General features: G+C 45.0%; 1 protein-coding gene across 1 annotated transcript in view; it reads left to right on the forward strand.

Annotated features, from left to right (window-relative positions):
* The first annotated feature begins 1,533 nt into the window (after nt 1-1,533).
* APPL2 (adaptor protein, phosphotyrosine interaction, PH domain and leucine zipper containing 2) overlaps nt 1,534-20,011 on the forward strand; it is a 67,166-nt gene continuing 48,688 nt past the window's right edge. The window contains exons 1-2 of the mRNA XM_006871073.1: nt 1,534-1,786; nt 15,687-15,785. Of these exons, the coding sequence (XP_006871135.1) occupies nt 1,733-1,786; nt 15,687-15,785 (153 nt within the window). The 5' untranslated portion in view covers nt 1,534-1,732. The remainder of the gene's footprint in view (nt 1,787-15,686; nt 15,786-20,011) is intronic.

A 20,011-nucleotide genomic window follows, 5' to 3' on the forward strand; every position in this document is an offset into this window, starting at 1 on the left:
ATTGGTGGAAATTGGCTCGGCAACACATAACAGAACAGCAACAACATTATACAATTTTAAATGGCTGATGTTTTGGCCTGTTTTCTGAGATGCCTCTGGGTGGACTTGAACTGGCAATCTTTCAGTTAATCACTGAGCGCTTAACTATTTGTACCATCAAAGGACTCCGGATGAATTTTACTAATTCCTAAAGAAGGAACTTCTGAAATATCTGTCTCTCATAAACAAAGGTGTCCTGGTGTGGCCCTGTGGATTAATGTGCCAGACTGCAAAACCCTTTGAACTGCAAGGTCGGTGGTTCAAGCTCACCAGCTACTCCTCGGAAACCCTATACAGGGTCGCTATGGGTCTTAACAACAACAACGATATAAACAAAAGTGTCAAGATTCATTTCATTCTTAACTATTGTCATTCCCTTCTTTCTCTTCTTCCTCTAGCTTTTATTTACTGTTTGACTCTCAGTGAGGGCACTTGAAAGTACATCTTCCATAGATAAAAATGCAGTTGTTAGAACACTGTAAGGGGATACGTGTGCATCAGCATTATAGCCTTTCACCACATTTATTCAATCAGTATGCTGAGCAAATAATCTAAGAACCTGGATTATATGAAGAAGAATGAGGCATCAAGATTGGAGGAAGATTCATTCACAACCAGCGATGTGCAGAATATACAACTGGAAGCAAGAGGACTTAATATAGTTAGTGATGAAAATCAAAGACTTCAATATGAATTGGGCCTCAATGGGAAAAATAAATCAAATCCTCACAATTAGACCAATAAATAACATCATGATAAATGGAGATGGTATCAGGAGGGATTAGTCCTTGGAAGGCAACATGCTTGGTAAAGTGAAGGGTCAACGAAAGAGGAAGGCCCCAAATGAGATGGACTGGCACAGTGGCAGCAATGGGCTCAAGTGTGACAACATTTGTGAGGACGGCTCTGTTGGGCATAGGTTGCTATGAATCAGAACCAACTTGATAAAACCTAACAACAGACTAGATCCTCTGCCCATTCTAACCTTAAACATTTGATTATAGCATTTCGCAAAAGGGCAATCTAAACGAAACCATGATGACAAGACTTAATTATATTGCACAAATGAAACTGCGGTGCCTTCCAAATTATCACAGATAATTCAGTGACCTAGTTTTTTGGTTTTTTCCTTAGAACAAGGTGACTGTCTTGCTCTCAGAGCTATTTTAGACACTGAGATTTGTCTAGAAAAAGTGGTGTGTGAAATTGAAGATTTTTCTTAAATTAAAAAAAAGTGGCCAGAGCCTCAATAAAATCTTTTCGCTATCTCCTTGGAGTGAAAAGGTTTTCTGGGTAGCCACAGAAAGATGAAAGCTTATCTTGTTACCCTTCCCGGAGTTTATATGGCAGGAAAGTACTGGGAGGCTCTTAACCCGCAGACTAATACTTCGGGGTCCCACTGCACTGCAGAAGCAGCCCCTGGTGTCCAGTGATTCCCCCGGAGCTTGGGCCAAGGGAGGAAGCGGGGTAGCCACACTTCCGGTATCCCGGCTGCGCGCTCGCCACACTTCCTGTTGATCCGGGTCGGCTGAGCGCTGGGCTGGGCTGGTGCGCGGTGGACACTGACTAGGCGTGGGCGCGCGCGAGGCTGCTGCCGGCACTGAGCGTCCGCCTCCTCGCCTAAGCAGCGTCTCCGGCAGCGCCTCCCGCCTTCCGTCCTTCCATCCGCCCCTCGGCCAGGCCGCGCAGCATCATGCCCGCCGTGGACAAGCTCCTTCTGGAGGAGGCGTTGCAGGACAGCCCCCAGGTACCTCCCGCAGGGTTGAGACCACGGAGGCCCCTCCAGCCCTCGGGGTAGAGGCTGCCCCCGCCCAGCACCCCTCAGGGTCCCTCGGGACTGAGGAGGGGGCGGGCCCGGCTGTGCGGCCGGCAGGGGACACCCGCAGGCTAAGCTGGAGAACCCGGGAAAGACCCTCCCGGCGGGAGTCATTGTGTCACGACCCCCCCAAACACAGCCGAAACGGAGACCGCCGGCATATACCTTAGCTTCTTTGTGCCTCGGTTTTGTCATCTGTTCCAAGGGAGTAATACGTGTACCTGCCTCGTGGGGTTGTTCCAGACCCAAGCCCACTGTGATCCAAGGATCCGGACTCCCAACAGCCCTGTAGGACGGAGTAGAACTGCCCCCATAGAGTTTCCAAAGCTGTAATCTTTACGGAAGCAGGCTATCACAGCGAGGATCTCCCAGGAAGCGGCTGGTGGATTCGAACCTCCGGCCTTTAGGTGCTTGTTGTTGTTAAGAGCCGTCGAGTCGGTTCCAACCCATAGCGACCCTGTATAGGGTTTCTGAGGAGTGACTGGTGAGCTTGAACCGCCAACCTTGCGGTTCGAACGGCTTTGCAGTCTGGCGCATTAACGCACAGCGCCATACCAGGACTCCTTAGGTTTTAGCCGAGTGCTTTAACCATGGTTCCACCAGGGCTCCCGTGTTTGTTGTTGTTAAGTGCCAGTGAGTCGGCTCCGACCCATAGCGACCCTGTAGAGGGTTTCCAAGGAGCAGCTGGTGAGCTTGAACCACCGATCTTACAGTTTGAACGGCTTTGCAGTCCGGCGCATTAACGCACAGCGCCACACCAGGACTCCGTGGGGTTGTTAGGAGTATTCAATCAGAAAGTGCCTGTACAACTATCAGTGGACAGAGCCTGGTTTACATTAAGAAGACTAACTTTATTATTAGTCTTACTGCTACTAGGAGTCCTGGGGTGGCGCCGTGGGCTTATGCGCTGGACAGCAAGGTCGTTTGAACCTCAAATTTGGTGGTTCAAGCTCACCAGCCTCTCCTCAGAAACCCTATACAGTGTCACTGTGGGTCGGAACCGACTCGCCGGCACTTAACAACAACAAAAGGATCCCTAATAGAGCCCATAGTGTGGTGATGCAGGATAAGCATTGGACCACAGCGTCGGCTTTTATCGCAAGGTCAGCGGTTCAAACTCACCAGCTACTCCTCTGAAAACCCTATACAGGCCCGCTATGAGTTGGAACTGCCCCGATGGCAGTTAACAACAGCAGTAGCCTTGAGAGTGTTGGGCTGCTAACCCCAAGGTCAGCAGTTAGAATCCGCCAAATGCTCTGTGGGAGAAAGGATGAGGCATTGTGCTCCTATAAAGATTTACAGCCTTGGAAACAAGGTGACTGCACAGCACACTAATGTGGTGAAAAGCAGGAAATCTGAATCTCGTTCCCAACAGTACCAGGCTCATCTGTGACAAATAAATTACAGTGACTGTGCCATTTACCACACAGGGGTACTTCATTAGAACAGTTGAGATGTAAGTTAAGTCTTTAGAGTGATACAGATGAACGCTGGTGTGTAAATACAGGAAAGAGCACCCAATAACATTAGTCCGTAACTCCATTTGTTTCTTCAGGGAACTGTTCTTCATTTAACAGTTCCCCCACTTCACAGCTATCCTCCTGGTTCCTATCCTTGAGCCATTTAAATCTCTATTCCCTAGTGCCCAACTCTGAAAGATTAGAAGGGAATTAACTTGTTTTCCTTTCTCTTGATTTTTGGTTCTGTTCCCCTTATCTCTTGAGTGTATTGTACCGCTCAAGTGCTCTTTAAAGGATTTACCTACATCTTCGTGGTATCTCCTCTGCTCAGAATAAGTTGTCAAAGGATGGTGTAGTTTGTTTTTTTGAGCCCACTTCCTTGTGAACCTCCATGTTCTCTTCCCCGCCCCCACCCCCACCCCCACTTTTAGGCAAAGTCACATCCACTGGTCTGATTGGCTTTTCAAAGACCTCTTTTATGCAACTGTGGTCGTCTGGGATTTTAATCAAAGAATGAGAGACCTTGGTAGAAAGCCTTTCATCCATCTTCACACCTCCTGTGTGGAGTCTGAAAATCAGAGTGTGGAATTTTTAAAGATCTTTATGAACTAGGATTCCTGTTTGCTTTGCATTTGAGGAAACTGAGATGCAAAGATCCATTGCCACCCTAGACGAGTGTGAAGGTTGAACCAGGTTAGAGAGGTTGAGCTGTACAGGTTCCCCAAGCTGTCCTCACTGATAAAATCACTTGAGACTTTTAAGGTGTCGCTTAAGTGAACATAGACTGTTTTTGAGTGATTGAAAGGATGTGCTCAGCTGTGAGGAAGTAGAAGAAGGACTGATGAACGAGTCAGGAGACCGGGAGTTCTTCTAATAGTGGCGGGACTACTAACATCATGTGATTTGAGGCAGTCACTTTGTCTCCACCCTGTGCTAGCTCAATTTTCTCACCAAGGGACTCAGAGCAGATGCTCTTGAAGGTCCTTTGGAAGGTTCCCATTCGGTCACCTCCGTGTGGTTTCTAACTCTGGAAGAGAAGGTTTAGAAGCAATGTCATTCCTATTTCACGTTCCTCCTAATGTTGAGAATTTGTCACTGCTTGTGAGACTTTGCTGTCATTGGATATAACCAAAGAGAAATCAGCTCTAGGTAGTTTTACTGAATAGAAGCCGGCTTGAAGGAAGATCTTTGGTGACTATCAGACCCTATTTGTTTAGCATTCTGTTTTTATTTGATGTGTGCCAAGTACAGCTGTTACTCCCAGGGAAATGTATGGACTTGGAACTGGAAGGAACCTAATCTAACTCCACCTTCTGTGTAAAGAATTGAAACATTAACAAATGCCTATAGCACACATTTTAGGTGCCAAGCAATGTTCTTAAATGCTTTACGTGTATTAATTTCCTTAATCCAACAACCTTCTGAAGTAAGTCATCTATTAAAATTACTGAGGAGCAGATAAATTGCCCAAAATTATGTGCTAGATAGTGGCAGAGCCAGGATTAAACCCAGGCAACCTGCCTACATTGGGGCTATTACTCATGTTCATACAGCTGCTTTGCGCCTGCCCTTTCTATCATCCATACTAAAATGTTTCACTAAATGGAAAAAATCCTAAGAACCCTTCTGTTGTTCATTTCCTCTGGTTTTGTGTCAAGCAGTTTTGAGAGTTGCTCCAGTAACCTGGTTGCACATGACTAATGAAATGAACACAAAAGCTTTTGTGTTTGATTGAACTGAGTGACCCAAGAAAAGCTAAGAGCAGTTGACTGGCCTTAGAGACATCTGTTCTGTTCTTTTTCTTAGTTCTCAGGATTGCGCAATGGATTGTGAAATGAGTCTGTGTGCAGGTTGTTATTTGGGATTACCTTTATGGATGAAATGCAGAATGTTTTAGGGATTAAAATACTTGTCTGTCTCCATTGTTGTTGGTGAGCTTTTGCTCACTAGATGTGGGAATGAGTGAAACAGGAGTGCCCCTGCCGGCACACCACCACCACCACACCCTCAATTCTGCCGCCGTTTGCTCTCGGGAACAGGTTCATAGGTGGTGGTTCCAGTGCAGTGTGAGCCCAGCTGCAGTTTTGGGCTGCTACAGCTCAGACTACTTCAGGAGTGTACTTGGACTCTCTTGTCCTGTTTGGAGTGTAGCTAGAAAAGAGTCCCCACGAAAACATGCACAGAAAAACCCACTGTCTTAAATGCACACAAGAAAAATGTACACACAGAAAAATAGAAAATTTCTCATATAAAAAGGGTTAGGGTTAGGGTTTGGGCTAGGGTTCGAGTTCAGGTCCAGGTTAGAATTTTCTACTTTATAATAATGTGAATCCTAGAATTTTTCTTTGTGGCTGTTTTTCATGTGGGTATTTTGGGATGTGAGCAGTTTTCCACATGTTGCTTTTTTCTTGTGGTAGCATGGTGGCTCCATACAATAAGCTCCATACAATAAGATTGGCGGTTTGAGACCACCAACTGCCTGGTGGGAGAAAGATGAATTCTGTTCCAGCAAAGATTGAAAGTCTCAGAAACTATACACAGGGTCGCTATGAGTCAGAATCAGCTCAGCGACACTTAACAACAACACATTTTTCTTGTGCACATTTTTGACAGCGGGCTTGTTCTCTGCACACTTTTCATGTGTGCTTTTGTTTTCATAGAACCATTAAACTGCTGCCCCACAAAGGTTTTCTTGGCAGTGATAGTTGAGAAAGCAAATCACCATCTTTCTCGCAAGGAGCTACTGGTAGATTTGAACTGCTGACCTTGCGGTTAGCAGCCCAGTTGCAATCCACTAAGCCACCAGGGCTCTTTTCTGTAGCAGTGGCCACCATGAATACGAAAAGATCTGTCTGCTGCAGAGCCCCTGGGTGGGTCCATACTGTGAACTCTTTGGTTAAACAGTTAACCATTATACCAGCAGGGCTCCATGTAAGTGTAAGAATTATATTTTTTCCCTTAAATCAGAGTTGTTAAAATTTGTAGATTATCCTTCAGAGTAAAAAATGTCTGTTATTGTGAAGTTCCATTGAGCCAGCTCTGACTCATAGTGACCCTTTCTAAGGTTTCTGAGGAGCAGCTGGTGGGTTTGAACTGCCTATCTTGAAGTTCAAACTGATCTTGTGGTCCAGTGCTTATCCTACAGCACCACACCAGGACTCAAAAAAATGTCTGTTGTTGTTGTTAAATGCCATTGAGCCAATTCCGACTCGTAGTGATTCTGTGTAAGGGTTTCCAAGGAGCAGCTGGTGGGTTTGAACTGCAGGCTTTGTGGTTGGCAGTCCAGTACTCATCTTACAGCACCATACATGGACTCGCTTTTGTTAAGCAATATCAAGTTACTCTAAAGTAGAGGGATGCTATGAAACGGAGGATGTATTCATACCATATTTGGCATATTCTTAGTTTCCAGGTCAGTTTGAACTGCAAGGTTGGTGGTTCAAGCTCACCAGCCGCTCCTTGGAAACCCTATACAGGGCCGCTATGAGTTGGAATCAACTTGAAAGCACTTAACAACAGACAAGTATCCTGTTGAGAATGTAAGGTTCAAATTCTGATCCTTCCACCTTTACCTTAGGCAAATTGTATGTTGACAAAAATTAGAGTAACAATAGCAACTGATAGCCTGGTATGAAGAACACACCACATCCATCAGGTGTCCACATAGTTGCACATCATAGGAGCTCTCACATGATGGTGGTGACCACCTACATAAACGATCTACACCAGTGTCTTTTTAACTTTTTGTGAAATTTTGAGCAATGAATGTACTTCTTCCTGGTCCTTTGTCTTCCTTATGTTTCATCATCTCTGTGTCCCTGTTGACCCAACTATAAGTCTGCACAGTGGTGGTATGATGAATGTGACTATCGGGACAGCACTGGACGTTGCTGGGTGTGTTTTTCTCAGGGCCATTACTGCCTCGTTAAATTACAAAGGGAGGACTAGAGATTTCCTGCCAGTTCTAGTGGCTGTCCCAGTATCCATGTCCACTGTATGGCATACCTCAGAGCTATTGCAGGTTCAGATATTGTTGAACAGCACAGTAAAGCAAGTGACGTGGGTTTTTTTGATTTTCCAGTGCATATAAAGTTATATTTACACTATACTGTTGTTGTTAAGTGCCATGAGTTGGTTCCAACTCATAGCAAACTCTCTTTAGGGTTACTGAGGAGCAACAGGTGGGTTTGAACCCCGACCTTGTGGTTCACAGTTCATGCCAGGAGTCCACTCTACACTGTAGTTTACTGTATGTTCAAAATTGTGAGAATTAACAAAGCGTGACCTAGAGATGTGAAATGAGAATTAACAAAGTATGACCCAGAGATGTGAAATTACATGCTATTGGAAATATTGCCTTGCTCAATACAGGGTGGCCACAGACCTTCAGTATGTAAAACCAACTCAGTATCCGCAAAGCACAATGGAACAAGGTGGGCCTGTATATCAAGAACAAAAACACCTGTCACCACAAATGAGCACATGACAGCAGGGTGACCAAGGAGAAGGCCTCCTGTCACATTCTCCTGTGTCTCACCTCCAGGCAGGACTGTAGGCCATGGAATCAGAGTGCGGCCACTGCTGAGACCCACCTTTCTGGGGTGGTGGGAATCGGTGTTTAGTTCTCAGTAGACCTGGGTTTTCATCCCAGGCCCGCCACTTCCCAGCCACAGGAGATTGAGCAAGTTCCTTAACCTTAATGAACCTACAGAATGGGTTAATGGAACCCAGTATCTGCCTCACAAGGTTGCTGAAGGATTTAATGAAGGAACAGCTGTTTTGTGTCCAGCACAGGATCTAGCACATAGGAGGTAGTTTTAGTTTTCTTTTAGTCTTCTTTATGGAAGACATTTACATAGACCCACTCTTTTCATCTCAACAAAATGGGCATCAGCAGTATATATATTATTTTAATTAGTGGGCTTCTATATCTATGGACATGGAATCCTGGTGTGGCACTGTGGGTTAATGCACTGGACTGCATAGTCAGTTTGAATTGCAAGGTTGTTGGTTCAAGCTCACCAGCCGTTCCTTAATAACCCTTTGCAGGGTCCAACTCGACGGCACACAACAACAATATATCTATGAGCAACATTGTGGAGAACTGAGTATTCCAGGACACTTAATTGTGCTCATGAGGAGCCTGTAAACAGACAAAGAGGCAGGTACTGAAACAGAACAAGGGAACACTGAATGGGTTAAAATGAGGAAAGGTGTGCGTCAGGGGTGTATTCTTTCACCATACTTGTTCAATCTGTATACTGACTAAGTAATCAGAGAAGCTGGATTATATGAACGGTGTGGTCTCAGGATTGGAAGAATACTCATTACCATCCTGTGATACGCAGATGATGCACCCTTGCTTGCTGAAAGTGAAGATGATTCAAACTACTTACTGATCAAACACTTCAGTTTCCTCCAATCAACCATCAACACTCATGGAAGCAGCAGTCAGGAAATCAAACACGGATGTAATGCACTAGGCAAATCTGCTGCACAAGACCTTTTTAAAATGTTGCAGAGCGAAGATGTCAGTTTGAGGACTAAGGTGCACCTGACCCAGACTATGGTAATCTCAATAACCTCATATGCATGCGAAAGTTGGACAGTGAATAAGGAAGATGGTAGAAGAATTGATGCATTTGAGTTATGGTGTTGGAGGAGAATATTAAAGGTACCATGGACCACCAAAAGAACAAACCAATCTGTGTTGGAAGAAGTACATCTAGAGTGCTCCTTAGAAGTCAGGATGTCCAGACCTTGTCTCTTATGTTTTGGACATATTATCAGAAGGAACTAGTCCCTGGAGAAGGATAGCATGTTTGGTAAAGTGGAGGGTCAGAGAAAAAGAGGAAGACAACCCCCTCCCCAACAAGATGGATTGGCACAGTGGGAGCAGCAATGGTCTCAAACGTAGCAAAGATTGTGAGATTGGTTCAGGACCAGACAGTGTTTCGTTTTGTTGTTCATAGAGTCGCTGAGTTGGTACCAACTCGATGGCACCAAACAAACAAATCTGTGTTAGAAGAAGTACAGCCAGAATGCTTCTTAGAAGCCAGGATGGCCAGACTTTGTCTCTTTGGACATATTGTCAGGAAGAACCAGTCCCTGGAGAAGGACATCATGTTTGGTAAAGTGGAGGGTCAGCCCAAAAGAGGAAGACCCTCCAACAAGATGGATGGGCACAGTGGTAGTAGCATTGAGCTCAAGCGTAGTATCAGCAGTGAGATTGACGCAGTACCAGGCGGTGCTTCCTTCTTTTGCTCGTAAGGTCACTGTGAGTGATGGCACCTAACAGATAGCATTGGTGGTAGTGGCAATTGTGTGCCATTGAGTCGGTTCCAACTCATAGTGATCCTGTATAGGGTGTGCAAGGCTGTAAATCTTTTGGGGAGCTGAAAACCTCATCTTTGTCTTGCAGAATGATGGGTAGATTTGAACTGCTGCCCTTGTGGTTAGCAGCTCAGTTTGTTAGCCACTATGCTATTGGAGCTCCTTTCTATAGCATTGACCACCACGAATACAAAAAGGTTCTATGTTATTGCATGGCAATATATGGTGCTGTGGGTTAATGCGCCAGACTGCAAAGACGTTTGAACTGCAAGGTCGGTGGTTCAAGCCCACCATCTATCTGCCCCTTGGAAACCCTATACAGAGTCACTATGGGGTCAGAACTGACTCGACAGCACTTCACAACAACAGCAACATATAGATTATAGTAGCCTTGGTGGTACAGTGGGTTAGGTATTGGACTGCTAACTCCACGGTTGGCAGTTCGAACCCACCAGTCATTCCGAAGAAGGATATGTCTGCTGCTCCGATAAAGATTTAGGGTCTCAGATACCCTCTGTAGGGTCACTGTGGGTCGGAATTGACTCAGTGGCCATGAGTTTGGGCTTGGGTGGTGGTGTGTTCAGTTGCTGACTAAAAAGGTCAGCAATTTGAATCCACCAGCTGCTCCCAGGGAGAAAGATTTATGAAGTCTGCTTCATAAAGATCAGTCTTGGAGACTATAAAACTCTTTTGCTCTGTCCTGAGTTGTTGTTACGTGCTATTAAGTTGGTTCCGACTCATAGTAACCCTGTATAGGTTTTCCGAGGAGCAGCCGGGTGGGTTTGAACTGTGCCAATCTTGTGGTTCACAGTCTAGTGTGGATCCTACAGCACCACGTTCTGTCCTCTAGGGTCACTATAAGTCAAAATAAACTTCATGGCAATAGATATGTATATGACAGGGCTGCTGTAGTATGAACACTAATAATCTCATTAACCTGGCAAATCCATGTCAGAGCCTACATTTAGACCCTGTGCTGACATGGTCCCAAGGTAATTACAGCTGCTTTGAGAGACTTCAGAAGGCTGTAAGCTACTGGAGAAGATGAGTGACCCTCATCACCTTTGGGTCTCAGTACCTGGCACAGTGTTTCAGTGAGTGCTGGATGAAGCCAGGAATGGATGAATGAATATGTAAATGAATGAATGTTGAATGACACACACACACACACACACGCACACACACACCCCTCTTGTAGTGCTGGGAATATCTTTTTTTTTTTTAAATAAATGTTTTATTGTGTATTGAGTGATATTTTACATGGGGAAACATTAGTTTTACATTCATTCTATCGTATATCGTTTCATTGCCTTAGTTACCATCCTGTCCATGCATCAACCCCCTGCGAAAGGGTATACCTTGCATGCCCCCCAGCCCCACTGTCCTCAGCACACAGCCCCTCTTCCTCTCTGGGTCTCAACTCCCCAGCCCCTCCATCTCTTCACGTCATCCTCTCTGTCTCCATCTCAGGCCTCACTGCTTCTCTGGGTGGGGTCTCGCTCTCCTCTCTTCTCCATTGATGGTCCCAGGGCCCTCAGCTCCCAGACTGAAAGGTTAGTCACTCCCCTCTTTACTATAAAATGCGCACCTTTATGCTTCAGTCCTCCCAATCAGTCCTGGTAACAATTTTCACCATTGCATCACATGAGACCCGTCTGCATTTCTTTTCATCAGCCCTTCCTAGACAGGTTGGGTACTATTCACTGGAGACTCCACTATCTTCCCTGCCCTGTGGATCTAGGTTCCCTCTTGAAAGCTTGTAAGCCAGTCACTTCTTACCTTTGTATCCCTCCCCCCATTTTGGGTGGCCAATGTTCAAGTTGCCCTACCCTTCCCACTCTGTGTGTGGAGGGGATGGGAATAACTCTTGTAGCCGGTAATTGTTTCCTCTTTTGAGCTACTGCAGTTGTATGTGTAGGTCCAGTTCATCCAGTTGTATCAGATGACACTTTTTTTTTTTTCCCCCTCTTTCTTCTTCTCGGGTTGAGTTCTGTCCATCCAGTCACTGAAGCCAGGTCAAGTGGGTATCATCTGTAAGTGTGGGTGTTTTTGCGTCTGTCTGCCCTCTTCTTATCAGCTGGTCTCTTCACTCTCCTCTCTAGTCCTCTGTAGCTGTGTCACTGACTCTGAGCCCATGAGTCCCCCGGTCCCGCCTCGCTGCTGGGCAACCGAGTCTCCACCCGGGTTCACAGTAGTCTGCTGAACCATGCAGGGCTTAGTTTGCCCCTTCATTTGTGTTCTTAGGCCACGTCTCTTTATAGGTGACATGCTTGGTGGCCAATCAGAGCGTGTATTTCCGTTGCGTATTAGTCTTGGGAGAGAATTTGTGCTGAGAGGACCCGTCCACTTGCCTTGATGTCTCCTGGGCTAGCAGCCTACTTATTCTTGTGGTAGTAGTCAGACTGCCCTTAGTGTTCTGTGTTTTTCCTGTAGGTCTTTCTTTCAAGAAGTGTCTTCTGGTTTTCTGGGTGTTCCAGGCTGATCTGCTTACCCTTTCGAGAGGAAGGTTTCCCGTCTCTGGAGGTCTGGATGTGGTTAGGCTTTAATTTATATTCTTCTGTACTGCCGAGGCTCTTCAGGAATCCTCCTTCACTGGATACCTTGTAGTCCCATTTTAGGTATTCCAATCAGTTATGGGCAGAAGACGGACTTACAAGTTTCCTATGGTGACACCTCTTTCTTCCCCTCCTGTGTCTGTTTCATAATGTAATGTATGGGAAACCAAGGTTCAAAAGTCAGCCAAGCATCATAACATTATTCCCCCCTTTTCCCCATTCCAACCATATCCCAGTCTCTGTACCCCCAGAACCCTGTTGCTCTAAGGCTGGGCCTACATCTTTTTTTTACTTCTGTCCCATTTAGCTCCTTCATACTTGTCTAGTCGTTCTCCCATCTGCTTTGTTCTTCCATTCCCTCTACCTACTTGTATAATGCCCCCACCCCACCTCCCAAACTGTCCTGTGTCTATTCCCTGCCCTGTGGTCCACCTTCCCCTCCTGCCCTTAACCCTACCCCTACGTCCTAGCAGCCTGCTAGGAATCCTCTTTAGTGGGATAGTATGGGTTCTTTTTCTTAGTCTTTTACGGTAGTGGTTCTATGCAGTATTTTTCCTTTTGTGATTGACTAATTTCACTCAACATAATGTCCTTAAGGTTCATCCATGTTAGGAAGTGGCATGCAGCTTCCTTGTTATTTTTCAATGTAGCATAGTACTCCATTGTGTGTATGTACCCCAGCTTGTTTATCCATTCTTCAGTTGATGGGCATTTTGGCTGTCTGCATCTTTTTGCTATTGTAAATGGTGAAGCTATGAACATTGGTGTGCATATATCTTCCTGTGTTGTGGCTCGTTTTTCTTGTGGGTAAATACCAAGTAGAGGAATTGCTGGATCAAATGGTATTTCTGTTTCCAACCTTCTGAGGAAACACCATATTGCTTTCCAGAGAGGTTGAACCATTTTGCAGTCCCACCAACAATGCAGGAGTGTCCCATCTCTCCACATCCCCGCCAGCATTTATTGTCCTCAGATTTTTTGTTTTTTGCTGTTATTACTGGTGTGAGATGGTATCTCATTGTTGTTTTGATTTGCATCTCTCTAATGGCTAATGATCGTGAACACCTCTTCATATGTTTGTTGGCTGCCCGGATCTCTTCCTTGGTGAAGTGTCTGTTTATATCCTGTGCCCATTTCTTAATTGGGTTATTTGTCTTAGTTTTGTAGATGTGTAGTATTTTCCTGTATACTCTAGAGACGAGTCCCTTATCTGATATATCGTTGCCAAAGATTTTTTCCCAGTCTTTGGGTTCTCTTTTTACTCTCTTGGTGAAGTTTTTTGATGAACACAAGTTTTTAATTTTTAGTATGTCCCATTCGTCTATTTTGTCTATTTTTGTTTGTGTACTTTTCAAAATGTGTGGCAACCTGTATATGCCCTGAATTAGTGCCCTCACATTTGTCCCTAGTTTTTCATTGATGAGCTTCATAATTTGGGGATTCACATGTAGATCTTTAATCCATGTTGAGTTCATGTTTGTGTATGGCGTAAGGCAAAGGTCTGGTTTCAGTCTTTTACATACCGCTTTCCAGTTCTGCCAGCACCATTTGTTAAAGAGGTTGTCTCTTTCCCATGCAATGTGCATGGGCGTTTTGTTGAAGATCATTTGGCTGTAGGTGGTTGGCTTGATATCTGGGTTCTCGATTCTGTTCCGTTGATCAATTTCTCTTTCATTGTACCAGCACCAGGCTGTTTTTACCACCGTAGCTGTGTAGTAAAGTTTAAAGTCAGGGATTTAGAGACCTCCTACCTTGTTCTTCCTTTTAAGCAGTGCTTTGCTTATCCTGGGTCTCTTTGGGAATATCTTTTAACCAATTTTTTTTTTTTCATGTAAAAATTTCCAATATTTCAAAGATATGTAGTAATTCTAAACTAGTGTTTTCCACCTACCAGCCAGAATCCATCAGTGAATTATGAAAACCAGTAGTTCACCACCAGCAATTTTGTTTACAAATGGGTAGAACAAAATGGTATCGAATCACAGAACACAACAGAAAAAAATCAGTGTGATAAAATTGTGTGTAGTGAAACCTGTGTTCAAGTCTTGATAGAAAATATATTTCTTACTGTGGCATGGAATAAGAAGGTTTGAAGAAGTCTTCTGACACACTCATTGTGCACAGTCTGACCTGTATAATGTTCTGTCATTGAGAGCTCTTTAAAAAGTGATGGCATTGTTAGTTACCTTGTTCACTTGTCGGGTTCTTCTGCTGGTAAGAATTGGTACTGAAGAAAGTACATTGATCTCAGAGCAGTTATGTGTCCCCTTCCAGACGTTGGGCAAAGCCAGGACAGCCCTGTTTTCTTGTGAAAGTCACCAAAGTTTGGGGCAGTGAATCAGGGGTAGAATATGTATGGTGGAAATAAACCATCCAGATGCCTAAGTTCCAATTCCAGTTTACTGGGGATGCTTTAGGGTCAGTTATTGCTTGTTTACTCAGCTAGGTTAGAGAAAGATAGAAGGTTTGAAATTTATTTGCAGGGACATAATGGACAGCTGTTTGTTTGTAAAGTGCTCATTAAAGGCATTTCCGTAACTTACTTTCTGTTCTAAGCCTAATGGATTATTTTCTGAAGTAAAGTTCCCATGAGAATAAAGATCCTATATAATCAAGTAGTAGTTTAAATACCTGCTGTGCTGGGAGCATTAAGAGCCCCTTGAGTAATATGTCTCCTATGTGACACCTTGACAGCTGTTCCCACACCCTCCAGTAATTTACAGACACTTGTTTAGGGCTTACTGTGCCAGGCACTGTTCATGAGATCATCAGCAAACACCTGCCTTCCGATGACATTGCTCAGTCCCCTTGGAGGTCTAGGTCGTCTCCCCAGAGGCACTGAGCTAACATTTGTGTTAAGTTGCTGTTGGTGTCTTGTACCTGGAATAATTACTGGTGGGTCCAGGGTTCAAGAAATTACCTGGATATGAGGGTGAAAATTGGTTGCATAAAATGTGACCAAAAACATGGAACTTGACAGTTGTGTCCTAGAAGAATGACACATTCCTGTAAGATGCTCAAGACTGCAGCACGCAGACAGATGGTTCATTGCCGGGCCTGATCACACCCCACTGCACAGATGGACTGGCCTTGGTTCAGTTTATGGACGTGAAGGGAGAGTCTGCCCTTTTTAATGTCCATTTTTATTGGATAGACTTTATTGCTACTTAGAAAGGGGTGGACACTGGGAGAGATCATAGCCCTTCATTCTTAATCTTTTAAAAACTGCCTTTCCTGCTCTGACCCTGATACTCAGAAATTGTATTCAGCATGCTTCTGTGCTGGATAGTGTATTAAGGATTAGAAAGCAGTTCTCAATTAAAGCGCCAGCAATCAACTTGGACTGATGTTGTCGATAAAAAAAATTAAACCAAGCACTTTCCTTCAGTGTTTCTGTGTGTGTGTGTGTGTGTGTGTGTGTGTTCTACCTCCTCTGTTAACTTTAACCTTTAGAAATGAAATGGATCTCTTCTTCTCCCGCAGACGCGCTCTTTGCTGAGCGTATTTGAAGAAGATGCCGGCACCCTCACGGACTATACCAACCAGCTGCTCCAGGCCATGCAGCGCGTCTACGGAGCCCAGGTAAACCCAGGTCCCGCGTTCTGAGGAGAAGAGAGCAGGGGCCTCATCTTCAGCTTCTCACAGGAAGTTGAGCAGTTTGTCAGAAAAACATCATCTAAAATGTTGAAATAAAATCAGATTTTATTCCCCTCACTTCTGTTCTTCTTACAAACCAAAGCCCAGCCTGGTTGCGTTGCTTAGAAAAAGGGAATGATTTTCCTATAACTAGAACCCAACCATTAACTGCTCGTAATATCTTTCTTAAATTCCACCCCAAAGGGAAATATTTGAGTTTCCTCTTTCTGCCTGTGAATGAGTGGGTTCCGTACCGGAGACATGCATGTTCTTTGTCTGTCTCATAAATGGGCAGTCTTCGATGTCCATGTGGGAGGGTAGAGACTGAGTCACAGCTCTGGAACTACTGAGTGGCGTCTTTGTTTTGAGGAACAAATATTCTCTGGCTTGCAGAATCAAGGAAAAGAAATTGCTGAACAGCAAACATGAATCATTTTAAGATCAAGAAGTGCCCATGTGTAAGTGTTACTTCCTAAGGACACTTGGAAGTTCGTCAGAAATAAAATTCATTATGTTATTAAAATATGGCAGCTGGTAATTATCATTGCTTTCTTGCTGACTTAAATTGGGACATGTTAGTGTATTTCTTTTTCTCACTGTTGGTATCTAAAGAAATACTATATTTAATAGTGTATAGCTCATAATGCTTACATATGACCATTGTCCTATTAATCACTCGTTTATTTATCCAGAGAAACCCTGGTGGTCCAGTGGTTAAAGCACTCAGCTGGTAGCCAGCAGCTTAGCTTGGTGGTTCAAACCCACCAGCCAGTCTGCAGGAGAAAAATGTGGCTTCTGTTTTTGTAAAGCTTCACAACCTTGAAAGTCCTCTGAGGCAGCTCTTCTCTGCCGTAGCAGGTCATTGTGAGTCAGAACAACTCGATGACTTGTTAGCCAACAGAGTTGGATGGCTGTATGTGAGGCACTGTTCGAAGTTCTGGGGATAGGCCGATAAAAACAAATTCTTGTCCCGTGGATCTTACATTTTTGTGAGGGAAGATTGGCAATAAACAAGATAAATATATCAAATACACAGTGTGAGCCACAGTAATCGTGGCTACAATGCAGAACCAGACCAGAGCTTTGCCTCATTGTACATGAGGTCTCCAGGGGCCGACTGGACAACAGCTAGCAACAGCATGTAGTGGGCCAGCCATTGATAAGCTCCATGGGGAAAAATTAACCAGGAGAGACACGCAGAGACTGGCAAGCTTCACAGGACAGTTGAAGAAGGCATATCGAGAGCGAATGGATTGCACAGCTCTCCAGAGAAAATAAGTTCAAACAGTCATTTTTGTTGATGAGAAATGAATTAATACAAGACACTCTCGTGGAAGATTACTTAATTTTGTATAAGTCTATACATAATTGATTGTTTACAAACAGCTTTTATGAGAGAGGCAACTTTGAAATAGAATCCGTAATCATTGCAAACTATCTGAGAAGAAAGAGTAAGAAGGATGGTTTTGAAAGGTAAGTATTTTCAATGAAAAGTTCCCGGCTTGTTAGAAATGCCGATGAGCTCAGCCTGCCTCAGCTTTCCTGAGCCTTTGAGCTGATTGTGATGCCCGTGGGAACTGGGAAACCGTTGTACTGCTCAAAATTAGTCATCTAACACTCCTCAGACACTGATGTGCTGACAAGTCACCATGGAATTGTTCAGATGCAGTTTCTGGTGGATACTGGTGGTGGGTTGGTTGTGGCTCTGGGCTGTCAAATTGGTTCCGACTCAGCGACACTGTATAGGGTTTCTGAAGCTGTAAATCTTTATGGGAGCAGAGAACGTCTTTTTTCTCTCATGGAGGACTGATGGACTCAAACTACTTGGTGTTAAGTAACCCACTGTGCTACCAGGGTTCCTTGGCTTAGTAGCTGTGTGCCACCAAGTGGATTCTGACTCACAGCGACCTTGTTCAGGGTTTGTGATGTGAGGCTGTAAATCTTTCTCCTGTCAAGGGCTGATGGACTTGAGCTGCTGACCTTCAGGTTAACAGTCCAGCTCGTAACCTACTACTCCACCAGGGCTCCTTGGTTTAGTAGGAGGACACTCAGAGTTTGCATTTCCTACAAGCTCCAGGTGGAGTCCTGGTGTGGCGCTGTGGGTTAATGCACCAGACTGCAAAGCTGTTTGAACTACAAGGTTGGTGGTTCAAGCTCACCAGTCAGTCCTCAGAAACCCTATACAGGGTCGCTATGGGTCAGAACCGACTCGATGGCACTTAACAACAACAACAACAAGCTCCAGGTAGCATAGTGGTTACAAATTGGCCTGCTAACCTCAAGGTTGGCAGTTCAAAACTACCAGTTGTTCCATGGGAGGAAGCTGAGGCTTTCTACTCCCGTAAAGATTTACACCCTCGAAAACCCTGTACAGGGTCGCTATGAGTCGGTACCGACTCGACGGCACTTAACAACAACAACAGCTCCAGGAGCTACCGATGCAGCCTCCACGTTGAAAAGTGGGAATGTAAGATCCAAACTAAACCCACCACCATTGAGTTGATTCTGACTCGTAGTGACCAGGTGGCCAGAGGACTAGCCTCTGGGCTTCCCGAGGCTGCCCATCTTACGGGGCCGACTGCCCCATCGCCTCCTGCGCACCAGCTGCTGGGTTTGCAGTCAGTGCACTCAGAATACCACCCCTGTAATAGACCAGTAGGCCAGGCCCAGGTGCTCTTCACAACTACCTTTAAACCATGCTTGGTACTGCCCCAAGTCGGCCTGAGGGGCTGGGGGTTTGAGCCCACTCCTTGCTCCATGGGAGAGGGCCTGGTGATCTCGTTTTAAAAAAAGAAGTAAAATAATAACGTGTTCCTGTCGTGACCGTTGTTATGATTGTTAGTTCTTGTAGGAGGCTGTTGATTCCAACGCAGTGAGCCAGTGTGACGGGTAGCAGTGCTTGCTGGGGTTTCCTTCCTAGGCTGTAGTCTCAGATCTTCTCTCCCATCAATCGGTTGCTGACCTTCCACTTCGCAGCTGAACATTTAACCCTTGCGCCTCTGGGGCTCCTTTTATTAGCAGCACTGTTGTTGTGAAGGGTTGTGGAGCAAGTTCTGATCATGTATAGGGTTTCCAAGGAGTGGCTGATGGGCTCGAACCGCCTGCCTTGTGGTTCAAAATCCAGTGCTTATGCTATGGAGACTGGTGGAGCCACTGTGCTCCCCGCAACACAGCAGACAGTCAATGAATGCTTCACAGGAAGTAAGCATTTATGTAACCTGAGTTTGAGTGCCAGCTACAGATTTAGGCACCATGGTGGTGGTGGTGGTGGCCATGGTGTGCCGTGGAGTCAGTACCAACTCACAGCAACCCTGTAAAGGGTTTCTGAGGCTGTAAATCTTCATGGGAGCAGAAAGTCTCATCTTTTTCCCAAGGAGCAGCTGGCAGGCTCGAACCACAAACCTTGTGGTTCACAGTAAAGTGTTTATCATGTGGAGACAGGACTCATAGCGACCCTGTATAGGATTTCCGAGGAACAACTGACTCTACGTTTCAAATCGACTTTGCAGTTCAGCGCATTGACCCACAGTGGAGATTTATTGGATAGTTAATTACTTAATTAAGTAATTAACTAAGTAATTAATAAGAAGCTCTGGTTGCGTAGTGGTTATAAATCAGGCTGCGAACCGCAATCAGCAGTTCGAAACTACCAGCTGCTCCGCAGGAGAAAGATGAGGCTTTCTGCTCCCGTAAAGATTTATAGCCTCGGAAACCCTGTGCAGGGTCGCTATGAGTCGGAACCAACTCCAGGGCACATAACAACAACAACAACAATTACTTATTAGCTTCCAGGCGGAGTCCTGGTGTGGCGCTGTGGGCTAATACGTCAGACTGCAAAGTCAGTTTGAACTGCATGGTTGGTGATTCAAGCTCACCGGCTGCTCCTTGGAAACCCTATACAAGATCGCTGTGGATCGGAATCGACTCGATGGCACATAACAACAACAAAAGTAGCTTCCAGGCAGGCTTTCAGAGGCTTATACATTGATTATCTCATTTAAATTCCCCACCAATTTTCATGGGGGCATGTTATCCCCATTTTATAGGTCAAGAGATAAGTTATATGGAGCCCTGGTGTGGTGCTGTGAGTTAATGTGCTGGACTGCAAAGTCGGTGGTTCAGGCTCACCAGCAGCTCCTCTGAAACCCTAAATGGGATCGCTATGAGTAGGA

The sequence above is a fragment of the Chrysochloris asiatica genome, unplaced genomic scaffold (genome assembly GCF_000296735.1).
Source record: "Chrysochloris asiatica unplaced genomic scaffold, ChrAsi1.0 scaffold00160, whole genome shotgun sequence".
In the NCBI taxonomy this organism is placed as follows: Eukaryota; Metazoa; Chordata; class Mammalia; order Afrosoricida; family Chrysochloridae; genus Chrysochloris; species Chrysochloris asiatica.